The sequence below is a fragment of the Acomys minous genome (assembly GCF_964271855.1).
Source record: "Acomys minous genome assembly, chromosome: 17".
In the NCBI taxonomy this organism is placed as follows: Eukaryota; Metazoa; Chordata; class Mammalia; order Rodentia; family Muridae; genus Acomys; species Acomys minous.
This window is the reverse complement of record NC_140500.1, coordinates 56,425,593-56,445,079: the sequence shown is the minus strand read 5'-3', so window position 1 is coordinate 56,445,079 and position 19,487 is coordinate 56,425,593. Positions and strand designations below refer to the sequence as shown.

Sequence of the window (19,487 nt, the reverse complement as noted above, 5' to 3'; positions counted from 1 at the left end):
TACTGAGAGAGAGGCATATAAATGTCCTCCCCTAGTCATTCTCCCAGATTTGCTCTGTAGGTGTTGAGAGTGTGTGGTTACGTGTAGATCAGAACCATGGTAACTTCTGGGTTGACCGCTCCTGCCCAGGCCAAGCCATGGTCCTCATGACAGAAAAGTGTCACCACTGTCTCCTCCTCCTTATTTTTCACTATAAGGTTTAGTCTACCCTTCATTAAAGAGCCACACTAGTTTCCTTTTTCTTTTTGCTTAATATAGCTTTTCTTACATTTTCACTTCAACCTTTGTTTATTTTTGTGTTTTATATAATGCGTGTCTTGTTGTAAACAGCTGACAGTTGACCATCCAAGCCACCATTCTGTGTTTCCTAATGGCTGACTTTGTCCCACCACATCCACTTTGTTTATAGACTGTTGAATTCAACTTGCACTCCTACCGTTCACTATATGGGTATCTCAGCATTTTCCAAAGCATAGTTTCAGAAGACCATTTTTTTCCCCCTCTCATCAACTCTCAAAACAAGGAAATTTCAAACTCAGGGCAAACATTCTTTAAAACACTTAGAGATAAAATATTGAAGAGGCAATCACTCAAATATCCAAGAAAAATAAACCAGCATGGGTCCTCCAAAACATCTTAAAAATATATTTTCATGCATCCAAGGGTTATCAAAATAGAGGCGCTGGCAAACTCCTTCTATTTCAGTTTGTAAGCAGTATTTGAGAGCCGAGTGCTGCGCTCTCGTATTCCTGTGGTCCTCTGCCGCCCCCTCTGATGACGGTGCACCAGACCACAGGGATATTATTAAAATAACTTTTTAAAAAGAAAGGACATGGCTTAACAAAACCATGCTTTACATTTTGTGTGGCTCAGGTGGGGATGGGGAGGCGACTGCTGAGTCAACGGAGGCGCTGCCCTGGCCGGGGGTGGGAGGTGGTCGGGGGTGGGGGGGGTGGGGGTGGGGTGGGGGGGGTGGCATGCCTGGACACCTAGAAGGTGTGCTTGAAGTACTTTGGCTGAAATATGACCTCGCTTTGACTAGGTAGAGGTTGGCCGACCTACATGTCACAGGGGAGCCCCCTCCAACATCAACAACAAAGGTCTCTCAAGTTTATTTCCTAAAGATTAAAAAAAAAAAGACAAGCTCATCCATCACACTCCGGAGGGCCGTGTTTAGCCTTCTCAGCTCACGTGTGTGCATGTGCTTGGATCCACAGTTAGAGGCTCTCCACTGTGGAAGGAATCTGTAGGCTTTGCCAGCCCAGTCACTGATCTGATGCCCAACGGCCTTCACAGAGCTCTGCCAAGCTGCCACTTACCTGCTGCGACTAGACCATCATAGGCGACTTACTCCCACCTGAGAGAGCAACGATGGAAGCTTTTAAAAAGCCAGACAGCAGCCGCCTCTCACCCGGTTCCAATTCTCGCAAACCCACACCTGCTTCCTCTCTGTGCCAGATGTGCCCAGACTAACGAGTTCCAATTCCGTATTCTACGCAACGCAATCGGTTCTGTAATGTTTCCCTCACACCCAGCATCTTCTGGGCTCGCTCTGAAGAATGCTCGACCCTGAACACCACACTCAAATAGAGAGTTTACCTTTGTGAGGTACCACACTTTGTTACTGTGCCTAGGAGGACTCAGTGTCTTCAGAAACCACACCACCAGGCCCGTGGCACAGAGCTCACAGCCCAAGTGCAAGAACACACCATCTAGGTCTGTCTAAAACCACGCAGCCAGTGTCTGTCGGGCCGGCAGGCCACAGAGTCATCAGATCCCCGGTGGGACTTAACTTTATTGTCCTCTCCAACAAGTCCCTAACCACCCCCCCCCTTTTTCCCAACCCACACACTTTAGAGGACACACCATCTATAATTACAGCAATCAAAACCATGTAACTGGCCATCCTTTTCTGCAAGGCTGAAGATAAAGGTCTAGGATCGGCCCATTTGTGCCTCGGGGTTGCGGACTGGTCCCTCTTGGCACTAAGCTACTTCAGCTAACTAGTGGAAAGTGAATGAAGGCTTATCCTATCCTTGGATGACCGAGGATGGCCTCCACATCAAACGCGCCTGGTTGCAGTTTACTGGTCCTCAGCCTGCAAAGGCAGGGGCGAGCTTGCACGGTAAGGCTTCCCTTTGGCCAGACTCACATTCTGTCCGGAGTCCCTCTCCAGGCCCCTTTCTAGCCCCGCCCCCTCCCAGTACAGATTCCGGCTACTCCTCCAGATGATACGAAGTCTAAGGAGAAGGGTGGGTGTGGGAGAGAGCTGGGCAGGAGGTGAGCTGTCCTTGGGATGTAGAAACCTGGAGGAGAGGCTGGCACTTGCGCCCTGGTCCCTCCCGCGTTGGCATTTAGAAGGGCCACCCTCCTTCAGGGGTGCTGTGCTTGAGGAGCCGCTTATGGGGGTGAGTGAGGCACTCAGGTGAGCTGACTATTGACAGGGTTGCTCAGTGTTTCTGGAAGGAGCTCTCTGGCTCGGCTTTGCAGGAAGGCTACAGAGGGGCTGGAAAGTGACTCCAGACGTTTGTGCTAATTCATCTAAGGATGCGCAGAAATGGGAGCTTCTAGTCTTGCTGACTAATAGGGAATTTTGCACGTCCTACTGCACTCCAGACCGTACAGTGCTTACCTCTGGGGTGTCTTGCCCACCAGAGCATTTGTGTCGTAGCTTCTGGAGGGCAAGGGCAGGCTACTGCTTCCAAGAGTCTCTCATCCGCTGCCCACAGTACTGGTTTTACACACACACTAGGCCAAATGTGTTATCTCCTGTTTCATTTGCACAGTGGCCTCTTCTCTGGTCTTCACCAGGAGGCCCTGTGCTGCCAGCTGCAGCATGGATGCCCTGTCACAAAGACTGAGAATCTGATGGATGTTTTGACGATGGACTATTTACTTGACCTTGGGAAACCATCTTCTCTAATTTGCACTCTGAAGGGTGCACAGGCATTTAAAAAAATATTATTATTACTTTGGAAGATGATCTTGCCTCTCAGCCCAGGCGACGACTGGACTCACTCCCTACCCGGCTGGTGAAACTCAAAAGGCTTTGGCAATGGCGGCCATACTGGGCATCTGTTTGCCTAGAGAGCAATAAAAACCAAGCTGCATTTGTATGCTCCCGGGTTCCTTTAAAGCTGTTGGTAACAGATCTGCATAGACAGGGGCAATGGGCCTGGGTGGTGTCGCTGGATGGAACTCCAGGCAGGGACAGGAGGTGGTCCCCGCCTTGCCTGCGGCTGCTACCTGCAGCCACTATGACCACTGTCTAGCACACCCCTTTCCGGTCAGCCTTAGCAGGGCAGATTGTCCTTCCCAGGCAACTTGCTGTGTGTAGATCACAAAGAGGGATTTAAACAGAACACACGGAGCAGGCTGTGAACGGAAGGCAGCGGACTCTCCCGTGAATGGGTTTGCTGTGAGTCAAGAGAAGAACTGTTTCTTAAATGGACCCTAGCGGCTTTTCTTTTTAAACTTTGGATGACAAGCTGGGGGATGGTGACCCACGCCTGTAATCCCAGCACTCAGGAGGCAGAGGCAGCAGGATCTCTGTGAGTTCGAGGCCAGCCTGGTCTACAAAGTGAGTCTAGGACAGCCAGGGCTATACAGAGAAACCCTGTCTCAAAAAACCCAAACCTAGGGCTGCAGAGATGTCTCAGAGGTTAAGAGCACTGGCTGCTCTTCCAAAGGTCCTGAGTTCAATTCCCAGCAACCACATGAAGGATCACAGGCATCGGTAATGAGATATGGCGCCCTCTTCTGGTGGTCAGGCACACATGCAGGCAGAATGTTGTATACATAATAAATAAACTTTAAGAAAAAAAAACCCAAACCTAACAACAAAACAAAACAAAAAAACCCTTTGGATGATGAACTAAGAGTTAGGTGGGTATGAAGGGAAAGGTCTTTTCTGGTTATGATTTACTTGGCTGGCTTTGTTCAAAATGTAGGCTCCTGGGCTAGTTCTGATTCTTAGCGTTTTTTAACCTTTGTATTTTGGGCACTTTGAGCCAGACAATTCTTCAGTTCTTTACAGAGAGGAGCCACTGAAGATCTGTTTCCCAGTCTCTGTTCCCTCTCTCCCTCCCTCTCTCTCTCTCTCCCTCCCTCTCTCTCTCTCTCCCCCTCTCTCTCTTTCTCTCACGTATGCATGCACGCACACACACACATACACACACACACACACACACACAAACACACACTCAGTCAAACATATATTTATAGAAAAATACCACCAGCTGTGAAGAAGAACCGTCTGGATTCAGAACAAAATGATTAAAAAATGTAGGGAAATGCCAGCAAGATGTCTCTGCAGATTAGGACACTTGCTGTCAAGGACGGACACCTGAGGTTGGTCTTGGGACCAACACAGTGGAAGGAGAGAGCCGTCTCTGGAAGGCATCATCCTTTGGCCTACATATGCCCCTCCCTCACACAAATGAATAAGTGACTGTAAAAATAATTTTAAAAAGAAAAATTGACAAAAAAATTCTTAGAGAACAAGCTAGACACTGGGGCATATCCACAGAAAGGTGACGTGTGACACAACCACGTGTGGTGCCACCACTGGTGGGAATTGTGTCGCACGCACGGTAGGGATTTCAGAGGTAGCAGAAACACTTCTGCCTTAGCAAAGTCTGCTGTACCGTGCTTCTAGCAGCTTGCCTATTGCCCTAAGGCTATTGCTTAATTTATTCCTGCACGGAGGAAACATTTTAATAGCAAAGTAGCAAGGGAAAAGTGCAGCCAGCCTTGCCTGACTTATCAGTAAACTGGATTTATTGGCTTCCTGTCCCTAATTATCCTTGTAAACAGCATCTTCAAAGTTTTTCCTCCCTGACCCTCACAGCCAGGCTTATGATACCTAAGAGGGAGCGCGCCTCTGAATCAGGGGGAGAAACAGCTGCACCGAGGCCTGTTCAGCACATCCTGGAAGAGGCAGCGAGATGTGACAATACACTACTGAGGCATCGTTCTTTGATGGAGGACTGCGGCTCCCAGTCCCTTAAACACGTTACCATTGTCCCGACTACTGCCGTACAACAGGAGGGTCTGGGGACAGCTAGATTACCTGCCAAGGTCACCCTCCACAGTGGAGGGGCTGGTTTTGTTTTTGCTTTTAACATGTTCTCATACTGTGCAGAATGGCCTTGAACTCATCATGCATGGAGGACGATGCTGAACTCCTGGTCCTCCTGCCTCAGGCTCACTAGGGCTGGAATGACAGGTGTGCACCATGCCTGACTTTGGAGCTCAGGATTCTGACTCAATAGCCTGAACTAACCCCTACATAATTCTGTAACCGCAGTACATTATGCCACGCCTACATTCAAGAAGAAGAAGAAGAAGAAGAAGAAGAAGAAGAAGAAGAAGGAGAAGAGGAAGAAGAAGAAGAAGAAGAAGAAGAAGAAGAAGAAGAAGAAGAAGAAGAAGAAGAAGAAGAAGAAGAAGAAGAAGAAGATTTATCTGGCTAGTGATGTCACATGGATTTTCTTGAGTTATTAATGATTGTTTTTAGCTAGGCTCTTTCCCACGTAAGTTAGGGAGAAAATGGAAGGGTATTCTCTATTTATTTCATGGTTAATTAGACTTAGAGTCTTAGGTATAGCTTTACATTTCCTTCCTTTCTTTGGAGGTTGTGATTTTTACAACCCTGGCAAGAAATGCAAAGAACACCCCCACAGCAAACTCGCGGTTAGCCAGCAGTGAGAGCCAGGCCTCGTGTCACACACCAGATGAGAAGACCCTGGGAGAGGAGCAGTTATAAAGTTGAGAAATGTCCTCAATGAAAAGGCAGCAGGTATGGAAACAGAAGTGAAGGGGTTAAAACAACAACAACAACAACAACAACAACAACAACAACCCACAAGTCACAGATCTACCAGGGTCCTGAGCCCTTGAAAAGGCTGTCTTCCTCAGCAGAGCCTCTCCCTAGGCACTCTCCTGTAATTACCATTCTTAAAATCACCACTGTGGCTCTTTTCGGCCCCTTCATGTCAGAATTCCTACAGCATCTACACCTGAGTCCCCGTGTGAGTACGCACACAGGAGGACACCCTCGGGTGCCATTTCTCAGGTGCTGTCCCTGTCGTTCCTTTTGAAAGTGCCTCTCGTTGACCTGGAACTCTTTCTAAGGAGCCTGGTTTGCCTGGTGAGTGTGCCTGAGGAGTCCGGCTGTCCTAGCCTCCCTAGGGCTGGGCTTACAAGTATATTACAATACTCAGTTTTTTTTAGAGGTGGGTCATGTGGTTCAAAGTCAAGCACTGTCTGACTGAGCTATCTCCCAGCTCCGCTGTTCATTACACAGAAGCCTGGTAGGCACCTTCTGCCCCTTTGCAAATTGTCTCCTCCCCCCTCTTCCGCCCCCCCCCCCCCCCGGGGCCCCGGATCCTGGATACTCAGTAGCCGGTAAGAAAACACTGGTAGCACGACTTCCTGAGTTCTGTCCTCTTTGGGTGAAACAGGATTGAGTTGTGAAATATTTACGTAAAGGAAGATAGTCTTCAAGGAAAACTCCTCAAGGCCCTAAAATCGATTTGCTTTGGATTGTGCCAAATCAGTGATTTTTCTCAGCCTCAGGCTACCGTCTGGGGAGGAAAGAGTCGGGGTACGGGTGGGTTAGACAACTCAGCTGGGGTGTGTTGGAGTCGGTGAGGAAGGGGAGTTGAACGTTAGCACTTTCTATAGCCAGGCACCTCTGCAAACTGTACCCTGAGTATAGGAATCTTTTAGTGCTTAAATGGAAAAAAAAATCTCTGTCCTGTAAATCTGCATGGAATGTCTGTTTTGGGCCAGGGCAGAAGTTATTCACCGTGGCTCTTGGAACATTGGGGCATACTTGGCCAAATGGGTGCCAAATAAAGCGAAAAAAGTCTTAGCTTCATATTTTAAAAAGACTTTTGCTTCCAGGTGATGGACTGGGCAAGCTATGATTGGCACAGGCGGGACTAACCCTTTGCTTAGGCCCCAGGAATTATTTCTGATCTAAAAACCACATCTCCTGGACAAACACTATCCTGAGACTTCACGTCACCTACGCATGAGCACGCTTTCCACCTTCCATAGGACCTCTGCTTTGTCCTAGACAGCTTCATGGTTTAATTTGAGTTTCTTCTTGAGGCTTTGTGGGAATGGAGCTCTAGATTTGAACTGGGAGTTGGATGTTATTGGGTTTTTTTTTGTTTTTGTCATCTTGTATATCTCCTTCCAACCCCTTAAGTTGAGAGACAAGTGTGTACACCACGGATATGTCTTTTCTCCAAAGAGTCCCCTCTATTACCATGAGACCCAGAACAGGGGACCCAGTTCACTAGAGAGGCTCAGTTCAAACTGTATGTGTAACTTAGGCTGACTGTGAATTCAAGATGCCCCTGCCTAAGACTCCACCAAAGGGCTGGTCTTGCAGGCATGCACCACCACACCCAACTACTTCAAAAGTTTTGTTTAAGCCTCTATCATAAAACACTTCTCGAGTGCTGACTAACTGCCAGGCCTTCTGCACGGTACAGAGAAAATGTATACAGTGCTCCCAATAGTGTCAGCGATGCAAACTCTTACCATCTTCTTTTTCTGGGTTAGGAAACAGAAGTTCAAGAGGGGTAAATAACCCAGCCGTGGCTACATGAATAACCAACAAAGCGATGCCCCAATGTCCCCTCAACCGCAGGTCTCCTCTTCCTCAGCTTTCCTCCACCACGTCCTTTCAGATACAAGGTCTGGCCCTTGGGGACATCTGGTCCTTCTTTTCTCAAGTTTCATATATAGTGTTTCAGGAGGGCAGGAACCTCTCAGCTTCCTTCCCATGCCACTGAGTCAATACATGACCTTCTTCAATGGCCATGCAGCTCCTAACATTTGCCAGTCTGCCCACTGGCCACCTCTGCGGAGCCAGCTTTCAAATGCAAGTCGGATCTTGCAGCTCCCCCTTCCCCAAAGCCGAAGTGCGCATTTGGCCCCACAGCCTCTGCCCCGAGTCACCCCGCTGACTGTGGCTATCTTCATCTGATTAATTGCTGAGCCCCCTGTTAACCTTCTCACTTTGCCTTGGATGCCTGGGGTCTCTGACCTCAAGGCTTTAGCATTAGGGATCTTAGTTTGGAACCTTCTGCACTCCCCAATCCTCCTGTAGCCTCACAGTTAACTGCTTACGACTGAGGGGTCTAATCAAATGCCACCTTCTCAGTGTATCCCCTTATGTGTTTACACTGGAGCCCGCTCACCCGGGAAGTATCAAACTCTCTTATTTAGTTTTCCCTATCACATATATTCTCTTTCAACACAGCATGGAATCAGTTTTTATGTCTGTTGTTCACTGTGTAGCCTCTACCCTCTGTTCACTGATTTATTCTAAGTGCCCAGGAAGGAACAACCTGTGATCAATGACTTTGTTGGGTTGGTGAACAAATTGTCTTGTATCTCAGATCTTAGAGTGGTGATGATTTTCTTACAGCCTAATAGAACAATCTCAAGTGAAAAGGAAACAACACAGAATCTATTGGGAGGTGATTGACTCAAGAGCCCACTGAACAGGAGACTTGGGGACACAATCAGGGAAAGGTAAATGGAGGCCGGAGTGAGATGCAGTGGGCCTTTCTTGGGAATTATCTGAACTTTGCAGCACATGGTAAGGCCACCCTTTCTTCTTCGGAGATTCAAAATTTAATTTGCAGGCTTGTATTTTCATACCACAAGCTTGGTCAGTCCTAAGATGGTTCACTTTCCAGCTTCCTTTGCCCTTGCGGACTCATGAGCAGTAACTATTGTCTGTGGTGAGGTCAGACATAGTAAGAAACATAGGTCCACATTGTTGGGGCGCTGTGAAACTGGAAGGACTCCAGACGCAAGCTCTTAGACTTGGTGTACATTAATCATTTCCTGTAAGTTGACTGGTTCTAAAAGAGTCAGCTCCTAAAAGGATCCAGTAAGGAGACACTTAAAGGCAGTTTAATGCTCCTGCACAGGCGTCAAACTTGGTAGTGTAAATCTCAGGCATCCAGAGTGGTTGACCAGATGTCTGAGCCAGCACCATTTCTAAGTAGTGACATTTATCAACTCAGGATGAAGAATTCTTGTAAGGAGGTGTTGGGAAGGACAGTCATTGACAAGGTAAATTATTTTTGCCTCATTTAGCTTCAGAGAACAACTACCATTGCTCGTCTACCAGTGGCAATGCTAAACACATGGCACCAATTACTAAAGTGTTCTACGGACATGTTTTCCATAGCTAACCAGGAAGGGCCTTTGTAACTATACTCACTGTCTACCTTCATTGTTAGAAAGATCTAATGGAGACTATGCATTTAATTACAGAAAGAAACTGCCCAAATAAAGGTGGTAGTAGACGCATTCCCATTAGTAGGCTGAGCTCTGAGGCAATGACCCTGGTCAGAAGGGACTTCATAGGTCCAAGTGTTCCCAGCCACATCCCCACATTCTTTCCTTAGAATACAGTGGGTCACCAACACCAGGGCTCATGCTCAGTCAGGGTGGCATGAAGTGAAGGTGTCACACACACTCTCTCCATTTTAAACATATATTTTTGATTTGTTGGGCATCGCATTAAAACAAAAAAAGCTCCTCAGAAAACTCTAGAAGTAGCCAGAAATGGAAACTGCCCAATAGGAGGGGCCCATGATGTAACAGCCATCAGAGACTACATTGTGTCCCTAATACAAGGTCCCTTCAATCTCATTCTTTGGCTTCTGTTTCTCTGGTTTTCTGTTTCCCCCTAGACTGGTGGTTCCCAACATTCCTAATATTGTGACTCTTTAATACAGTTCCTCATGCTGTGGTGACCCCGACCATGAAATTATTTTCGTTGTTACTTCATAACTGAAGATTTGGTATTGTTATGAATCATAATGTAAATTTCTGTGTTTCCTGATGGCCTTAGCTGCCCCCTGTGAGGGGATTGTTTAGGTCCCAAAGAGGTTGTGACCCACAGGTTGAGAACCACTGCCCTAGATTATTTCCACGGTCATACAGACAGCTTCGCATTTTCCCATCCTTAAACAATGGGTTCTCCATAAATTCTATGCTTTCCTTTAGTTGGTACCTATTTTCTTAATTAACAAAACCAACCAACCAAACAAACAAACAAACAAAACCCTCCAACCTCTTTAAGCCATGTTTTCTATGTTGCCCACTTCCTTGTCATCTACCCTCTCATACGGTATCTGTACCAGAGGCCCAGCCCGCCCTCATCATAGTCAATCGAACCATCCAGGCAGGCCAGTGCCACCAGGGCTATTCCTCAACACCAGAGACAGAGAGCCCGAGGCCCTGGCACGGCATCACTGATAGAATTCACAGAAAAGCACACCCCGACCCAGTTGGCATCAGGACTCAGGTGGACAGAACAAAGACCCAGAAGACATTCCTCCCACGGTTGACGTTGGCGAAGGCCGGGGTTTGGGATGAGCAGTTGAAAGAGATAACGGCAGTGAGGTGGGAGGTTGTGACTTACACAGTGTGTGGTGGTGATGATGACGGAACTGGAGATGAAGGACAGGCCGTCATTCATGCTGACTTGCAGCGCGGCTTTCCTGCGACGACAAGAGAACCAGACGCGCTTACCACACTGTGCTGCAAACAGCAGCTTGAGAGTCAGACAGGCCTTGGCCACGTCTGTGGGGCCTGAGATTCTTCCTCCTCGTAGCATGAGGAGGACAGTCTTTCAGGCCTACACACCTGTGACATCCCAGAGATGCTGGGATGTGCTCACCTGATGTGCCGGGGCAGGGCATTAACTTTGCATTGCAGTGAACTGCAATGGACAAGCAAAGCCTGCCTTTATTTAACCTGTTTGGTATACTTCATGATAAAATAAAGCTCCTCCCCCTCTCCCTCCCTCTCCTTCTTCCTCTTCCTTCTTCTTGAGACAAGGTTTCTCCATGAAGCCCTACCTGTCCTGGAACTCTGCTCTGGAGACCAGGCTGGCCTTGAACTCATAGACCCACCTACCTCTGCCTCCTGAATGTTGGGAGTAAAGGCTTGCACCACCACACCCTGATAGGTAAAGCACTCTTATAGCCATTTTAGTCAATACTTATACATTGGACAAATTGTAAACTGCAGGCTCAGCTCCTGTTAATGTGGACTCAGTGGTCTGATGAGGCAGTTTTGTGACTCCCTGTTAGACTCACGGAGACTTAGCTGTGGCAAGACTGGACTGTTTTCTCCTGGCTTCTGTCTCTAAGGTCTCACGGGGATAAGAATTCACATCATGCTAAGCAACCGTGGGCTGGGTAGCAGGCTCCAGGGTCACAGGCTGATTGCAGATACTCGGTCAGAGGTCTCAGTGGGAACAAGTGACAAAAGGACAGTTTGGATGAACAGCTTTAATGTGTTCCCTGGAAGCCATCTCCAGACTGCTAGGCATGCTCTGGGGTGGGGGTGGGGACTCTTTTCTGTTATCTGTAAAAATCTGGGTTCTCTGGGCCCCACAAAGCCCTATTCTAGCTCCTGACTTCTCACCAGCCCTTATTTTAATGGCGCCACAAGATGTCCCCTGTCTGTGAGTTCGGGAGAGTGTAAGCAGGCCCCAGAGGCTCAGCGGAAGCTTGAGGGTGGTGTTAGAAGTCGTGAACCAGCCACAGCACTCAACTTTGCCTTTCTGAGTTTCCTTGTCTTGAAGGAACAGATAACAGTCAGTTTCCAGGACACAGATGATGGCAGGGTGAGGTAATGCACGTGAGAACTTTCTAGAAATGTGGTTGGGAGGGAGTCAGCAGACCCGGGCTTGAGCTCAGGCTCTTCCAGTGGCTGCTGTGCGACCCTGGGCAGGATATTAAAATCCTTTTAGCTAGCCTGAGTGGGAGTCTTCTTCACTGTCAACTATGGAGGATGAGAGATACTCAATCACCCGCGTGGTGCCTGGGTCTTTATTGGTTTGGCACCATCGTCATTGGTAGAATATAGAAAAAGAGCCCACAATGATAATGAAGGAAGATACCACTGTCCCTCTATTCCCCTGCCTCTTCTTCTCTGGCTCTAGGACTCAGGGGCTTGTAATGGAAGTTTTGGCTTCTTTGTGAACTCGGTTGTGTTCTATAAATACGTTTTTGTTGCAATCCCAAGTGTGGGGTTTTACTTTGGGCTTTTGTACATCTACGGCTGATAATTGCCTCATGTGGGGCATGGTCTTTGCCAGTGTGGAGAGGGGCGTGGTCTAGGACTCTGAGGGAGATAAATAGGAGAGGCCAGTGGCATGTAGCCGGTTGGAGAGACCAGAGACAGATGGTGTGGCGGCTTGGAGATAGAAACGTTTCAATGCAGCGGCTCAGAGGAGACTGCTTGCTGCGTTTGCTATTGGCGGAGATTGGTATTGACCCTAAAATATGAGGAGAAGTTAAGGGGTCTGTGCCCCATTTCCCCACTAACCTTCTTTCTCATATTCAGGATTGAGGGGTGGGTGTAAGAGAGGTAGGGGCATCAGTAGCCCAAATTAAATAGAGTTTAGAAGTGCTAGTGAAACTTACATGCCAACTTCTTTTAAGATGGGTGCTGGGCACAGCAAGTAAGTGTCTTCCACAGCGAAGGGCTTCTCATCTGCAAAAAAGAAAGTCACAAGTTACAGTTTCCAATTCAGTATCTTGTCCAAAGGGACATGATGAAAACAGAGAAGTGTGTGAAAGAAAAGCTCCTCTTGCACTGAGTTATGGTTGGAATATAAAATGTCCCCTGAGGGGTTACTGTTGAAACCAAGTTACCATGCTGGTGGGGGCAGGGCCTAGCCGGGGTGAAGTAGTTGCTGGGGGCTAGATATTGCTGCTCTGTTGGTAGTTTCTCTCTCTCTCTCTCTCTCTCTCTCTCTCTCTCTCTCTCTCTCTCTCTCACACACACACACACACACACACACACACACACACACACACGCATGGGGTGGGGGAGAGAGAGAGAGGAGTATCTGTGTGTGAGAGAGAGCAAGAGGGAGGGAGAGAAGGAAGGAGAGAAGGAGAGAGAGAAAGGAGTGTGTGTGTGTGTGTGAAAGAGGAGTGTGTGTTTGAGAGAGTGTGTGAGAGAGAGCAAGGGGGAGGAACAGAGGGAGGGAGGGAGAGAGAAAAGAGAAAAGAAGAGGCAAGGGTCTTTTTCTGTGTGGAGTCAGAGGTTGGCATTGGGTATCTTCCCCTAGGCTTCTCCATCTTGGTTTTTGAGACAGGCTTTCTCACTGAGCCTGGGTCTTCCTGACTCAGTGCGGCTGTCTGGCCAGCAAGCCATAGCTGTCCTCCTGCCTCTATCTCCCCAGTGCTGCGATTGATTATAGGCACATGTTGCTGTGCCCATTTGTTTGTTTTTCCTTTGTGGGTGCTAGAGATCCAAACTCAGGTCCTCATGCATCTGTGGAGCCAACTGAGCCATCTTCCCATGCCAGAATCATTTCTCAGATGCAAAACGGAGGTTGAGTAAGCCAAGGTGCCATCTTAGCTGCATAGTGATAGAAACAAAGCCAGGCTCAGACTCAAAATCTGCAGCATCCTGTCCTCATGGAGAGACCTCCTGCTCTAGAGAAGGCCTGCACGAGGGAATAAGCCAAACTCTGCCTGGTGTGACTGACTAGAACGTGTATTTATTTCCTGTTAGCTGCGGTTTATCCTCAGCTCTTACACACAATACCTGTGGTGCAGCCCATCCACAGGGCCCACAGGCAGCCACAGGGTGGCTTCCCAGAAGGCTTTGCGATTCCAGGCTGCATGCTGTGGTTAGAGCTGGGGGGGGGGTTCTGAGGTGGCCTTCACAATGAAGCCCTGCACTGGTCTCGTGAGCTCCTATCTCCTCTCTCTGTCCTAGTTAACAAGGGGTAGGGGGCCGACTGTGGCCTTGGCAGTAGGTAATTTCTTATTCTTTTCTTTTCATCTTCCTTTCCTGTTTGGGAGACCAGATATTTCTGAGGCAAAGTAAGTGGGAGGACGGAGGACCGTGCTGCTTGGGGTCTAGCTCTGACGTCCCCTGAGGTTGACAAGCCCAGGCTGGGAGGCTCTGGGCTTACTTGTAGAGCTGGCATTTTCTGCTCTGAGAGGGACTATTTGGTTTGGAGCCTGTTTTCACTTTACCACAAAAATGAGTGGCTTCCCCCACCGCCCCCTTCTAAACAAAGGAGGGCCATTTGGTTTCCATAAGTCAGATCATCTGAGTCCTTCCTGGAATGGCCACTTGGGACGCAGGGCACGGAGACTTCCTCCTCTGCCACAGAGGGGCCCCTGCCTGGTCTGGGGGGGGGGCATGCCAGCCCCACGCCAGCCTCTGGCAATGCCAGTGTGTTGTGCTGTTTATAGGGCCATAATCCACTCTGAGCACAACGGGGGTGCCCTGCCTCTCTGCTCGCTGGGTGGCCACTTCACTTCACTGCTCACTGGCACCAAGTGGAACGGGATAATGGAGACCAGGAACTCGGAGCAGCCTGTTCCATCTTGTTTGCAACCAGGGAGAAAATTAGAGAAGGGTGGGAGCTGGGGGCCAGAAGTTTGTTTGCTTGTTTGTTTTTAATGGATGTGAAATACATGTATTTCAGAAGCCTAAGTACACCTATGACATATTAGCCTACATTTTCTGTTTATAGGAGGCTGATCATCAGGCAGAAGGCTGACTTAAGTCAGGATTTTCAAACCAACGAGAGTAGTTAACATTGAACTAAGTCTGGGAGGCGGGCGTCCTGGAAGCAAGGTGCCTGTGTGAAGAAGACAGAGGAGACACTGGCCTGATAGGTCCAGGGTCAAATCCCAGGTTTTGTGCTGACTGGTATGTCACTGGGGTCAGGTTCATCTGTAGACGGTGACTGTGATGTCGTTGTGCGGTTGTGTGCAAGTGAATAAGAACGAACTGAAGCACAAAGTGTGGTGCTTGAGACTCAACAAGGAGTCCAGAAGCTTCTCTCCACAGTGTTATGTAGCTCCCAGGCCTTTAAAATTCACTGCAAACACAAAGACCACGACTTTCAAAATAGCTGGTTACTTATTCACGTTGTTCAGCCACGCTAATATCGTTTAGACACCAGGAGTTTTGGAGAAGTTGTGTGTGTGTGTGTGTGTGTGTGTGTGTGTGTGTGTGTGTGTAAGTAAATATGTGTAAGGGTTCATCCGTCTTTTGTACACACAAACACATTGATGCTGATTTTGCTCAACACTGTACAGCCGCCAGAGTCATACAAGATGCTTCCACGCCCATTGGGAAGGGAGATGCCAGTACTACAGTGTGGTGCTCACCAGTGCTCGTCATCCCAAATGCTAGCAAACCCAGTTAGTGCCGCACTGCAAGAAGGGCCAGAGCTGGAACTCAAATCCATGCTTTGCTGAGCCGATCAAGGCCTTGACTAGGCAAAGCTGGACCCCAGCGGTGCGCACACCTTCCAGGGCAGAGAATCAGGGGTCCCGGCCCCATAGCAGGCTCTCCCTGGAGGCACTGCTTTAAGGGCAGTGGACTGAGTAGGAACCTGGGACCACATTGAAATGAGCCCAGTCCCAGGTCTCTAACCCCACAAGAATATCTATCGCATTCTTTAGGCTGGGGAAGAAGTTCCCAGAATTTTTCCCTATAGTTTGGTAACCATGGATTTGGGATAAAAACCAAGATTAAAATTCATTAGCCAACCCAAACACCAATTAGTGGGCTCTTTCTAAGGCTGATTAAATAATTCAAATATTTTCCAAGTCTTGGCAACCTTTTCTTGATACAAATATGTATTTCTGGCTAAATTAAACAGAGGAATAGCTCCTGGTCCTATGCAACACTCCAGGAATCTTTGTAAGCCCCAGAAAGGCATTTACATTGCTGCTGTGCCATTTGTGTGAGGCAGGAGGACTGGAGAGCTCAGCTGGGCTGCCCTGCTGTTGCTCTCAGAGCCCCCTGGGTCTAGGGTGCACTTTCCTGGCTTCTCTGAGCCAAATAGAATGGTTCAGTACCAAATTACCAGCTGGTTTGGCAGCGTGGGTCCAGACCAAGGATGACCAGAAGTTAGAGTTGGGCTGGCTGGACACTTCCACCTACTCTCTGCCTTCAAAAGCTAACAGCTTCGAGCGAAATTACAGTCAGCTGTGCTCTAAGCTGGTAAGAGTCAAAGCATCGGAGTTGAGAGCTATGAGGCCACAGGCTGAAAGGGGATGGCTAAGTGTCTCGCTGCCTCAGTTGTCCTTTATTAACTTGATGGGTTCTCAATAGGACCCACGACTGAGGAGAGAGAGGAAGGTCCACTGCTGAGCAGTGTTGAGTGTGGGGCCCTGTGCTGGGAGGATTTTATAGATAACAGCTCAGGATTCTTTGGGGTTTTTGTTTGCTTGTTTTTTGTTTTCTTGTGGTTGTTTTGGTTTTGTTTGTTTGTTTGTTTTGAGACAGGGTTTCTCTGTGTAGCCTTGGCTGCCCCGGACTCTTTTGTAGACCAGGCCTGGCCTTGAACTCACAGAGATCCGCCTGCCTCTGCCTCCCGAGTACTGGGATTACAGGTGTGCGGTGTGCGCCATCCAGGCTTCTAACAGAAGCCATCAGTCCTGCTTTGTGGGACAAGGCAGACACCGTGAAACTGGAGCATGGCTTGTGCTAGGAAAGGCTGAGCAGTGGTGGTGAAGTCAAGGCAAGGAGGAGGAGGATGGAGAGGGTAAGAGCGGCATGTGGGCCAAGACTTTAGGACGTGATACGTGTGTGGAGTGTCTTCCTGTGCTCAACAGGAGCTAGGGAGACCCCCTAGTGGCAGAACCCAGCTGCCGATCTGCCGCTTAGATGTGACCCAGAGCTACCTAAGCCTCCTGGGCTGGGGCTGAAGGCTCTCATGGAAGCCCTCAATCGCCAGTTGCTGTGAGACCAGAGGATAAATTTGGTCACAGGTTTGAGATAGGTGTCCTGGATCAATGCTTGACCAACTCTGTAGTTCTCGAACACAGGCCTCCAGGGTGTGCGCCTGTCCCCCCACCCTCCCCCCCCATCCTGCTCTGTGGGGCAGAACAGAGGGCGATAGACACGTGAAGAGCTGAGCCGCAGAAGTCCGTCCCAGCTCTGCCCTTTGAGGGGATTCAGCCCTGAGCAAAGCTTTTTGCCCTGTTAACAACGTAGGCCTCTCGCCTAGAAGGCGGCAACAGTGCTCAAATTTTGTACTACAGATCTGAGGGGGAATTGTTATTAAACACTTAGCATTTGGTAAACACTCAACGTGTTAACTGTAGTAATAAGGTGGCGTGTAGCTAGATTCCTCATCTGTGAAACACAAAGTGAGAGTGCTTCTAAACTGAGGAGCTCTTGCGGCTTACCTACCAAGTTGTATCAGGACCATGGTGCATGCATGTGTGTGCACATGTGCATGCGTGTCTACATATATGAGATCCACTTATCCAAATAGGGTTTTGGAATATTCACATATGGTGCACCAGTTCTCATATGGGGGGGATTTGCCTCATAAGAGGACAATTGGGGGCATCTGAGAGACGAGGAGGACTGGCACGGGCATCTCCACAGGAATTATCAGCTCCAGACATGGGCACCGTTGAGGGGGAGATGCCTGGAGCTGTCTGATGTGGCTCACGGTCTTTCCTCAGTCCATGGCAGCAAGGCTACAGGCATCACTTCAGAGTTCTTAGAGCCCCTCGGTTGTTATCACAATATCCAGAAAGCTCAGAGTCATTAAAGATGGAGGGAGAGGGACCACATCTGGCTAGAAGGAGGAAATGCGTTTCAGTGTCTCGTGTAGGCTAGGTAGGGTCCAGGCTTTCCTAGTGGCCAGCGGCATAGCATCTGTGTTATCCTACTTGGCGAAGCTTTATCACGTCAATGCGGCTCTCATGAGCATTGTGCTGCTGTCAGGGTCATGACCTGATGGGGGTAAGGGAGCTGTGGAGTCCAGCACCTGATACACACACACACACACACACACACACACACACACACACACACACACATACACACACACAAACACACACACATGGGGCTCGGGGCTCAGGGCAGGTACAGCAGGAAATGCAGATGGTTGTCTTGGTCACTGCGTTTGCAGGGAGGGGTGTGCGTCAAGATTGCATCACTGCCCCAGAAGAGAAGGAGGTAAGAGAAGAAGCCAGGCATCCCAGGCAAGGCTCAGATGCCCTGCTGGTCTCTGATGGTCCCTGTTGACCTCACACATAAGTTTTGATTTCCGTAGCTATCGACACACCAGTGTTCAAAACTGCTTGTCAGAACATCACTTCTGAATTCTCAGGAAGAAATTTTGTTTCTATGTATTATAAAAGCAATGTGCAGTATAAAAATTCTGAGTATATAAAACTCTTAAAATACTTGACAATCATAATTCCTGGTGATAAACTTTTTTGTGTGTGTACACGAGACAAGCTCTTCCCATACATCTCAGGCTAGCCTTAAATTCACAGTGTAGCCCAGGCTGGCCTTTCCACATTGGCCTCCTGGGTGCTAGGATTATTAAGGGTGTGCACTAGTATGCCCAGCTGATAAACATTATGGAGACCTTTGGGTATAATATTTCATTCCCTGTGTATTATTTTTATAGAGTTAGGATCATACTACACATAACTGTGGGATTTGGCATTCAGCTCTCTCTCAAGTTATTAGGGTAGCTTTTGCATGAAAACTGAAGGAAGGTAACGGGGCCCAGTGCTCTTGAAAATAATTTTCTCCTCTCTATAAATCCACACCAGAAAAATTCTTGACATTTATAAAACATACAAATTATCCTCTAAGTAAAGCACCAGCCTGTTAAAATGCTGTGATCCCCAGGTCAGAATCATTGGGGCACTCTAAACAGCTGTAATTTGCTAAGAATAAATATACTTTAAAAAACCTTGTTTTCCCCCATAAACGACAATTCAGGACTCATGCACAAGGCATGTGCCTTGTGACACACAGGCTCTTCTGGTTGTGCGCAATTAGATTTGGAAGATGTTTACTTTTAGAGTTGAGAAGAAGAGGCAAGCCCTACTCAAAAGCCCAAAGCCACGACCACAGGTCACAGCAAGCTCTAGAAGGCTGAAGTCCTCACAGAAACTCGGAGGAGAAGAGGATGTGCCTGGTCCACACCTGAGCTACAGTGCATGGCACGTGCTGCCAAGGGAGGCAAGTCGGGGCCAAAACTGAAATGCACAGGGTGTGAGCCACCAGCAATCTTTATTCCTTTCCCTCAGCTGACCCAGCCTAACCTTTCCAAATGAATGCTGAATACACAGTTAAACAAAGCAGAATCACAGCCTGCCCGGGGCTCTCAGGACCTAGCTGTCTCCATGCTTGGTGCCTTGTCTTGAATAGAAACAACAAAGGAGCAGGTTGCACCAAGTCCCCAACCGTCACTTACACACATCTGGGTACTGTCTGTAAAGGTTCAGCCACTGGACACAGAAATAGAGGTGGGGGGGGGGGCGGTCTCACTTCCCACAGAACTGATGGGTAAGAGGGAAAGCAGGTTTCAGGGAACTCAAGCAAATTTGCCTCAACCCTTCCTACAGAGAACTGTTTTGCGTCCAAGTCCACACAAAGCTTATCGTTTTTCTCTTGGGGGCATGGAACAT

At 48.5% G+C, this 19,487-nt stretch overlaps 1 protein-coding gene across 2 annotated transcripts in view; it reads right to left on the bottom strand.

Moving 5' to 3' along the window:
* ANTXR1 (ANTXR cell adhesion molecule 1) overlaps positions 1 to 19,487 on the bottom strand; it is a 203,424-nt gene that overhangs the window by 102,595 nt on the left and 81,342 nt on the right. For both annotated transcript variants that reach the window (XM_084765254.1, XM_084765253.1), the window contains exons 11-12: positions 12,480 to 12,549; positions 10,466 to 10,544 (exon numbers count right to left, since the gene is read on the bottom strand). In XM_084765254.1, coding sequence (XP_084621380.1) covers positions 10,466 to 10,544; positions 12,480 to 12,549 — 149 coding nt within the window. The remainder of the gene's footprint in view (positions 1 to 10,465; positions 10,545 to 12,479; positions 12,550 to 19,487) is intronic.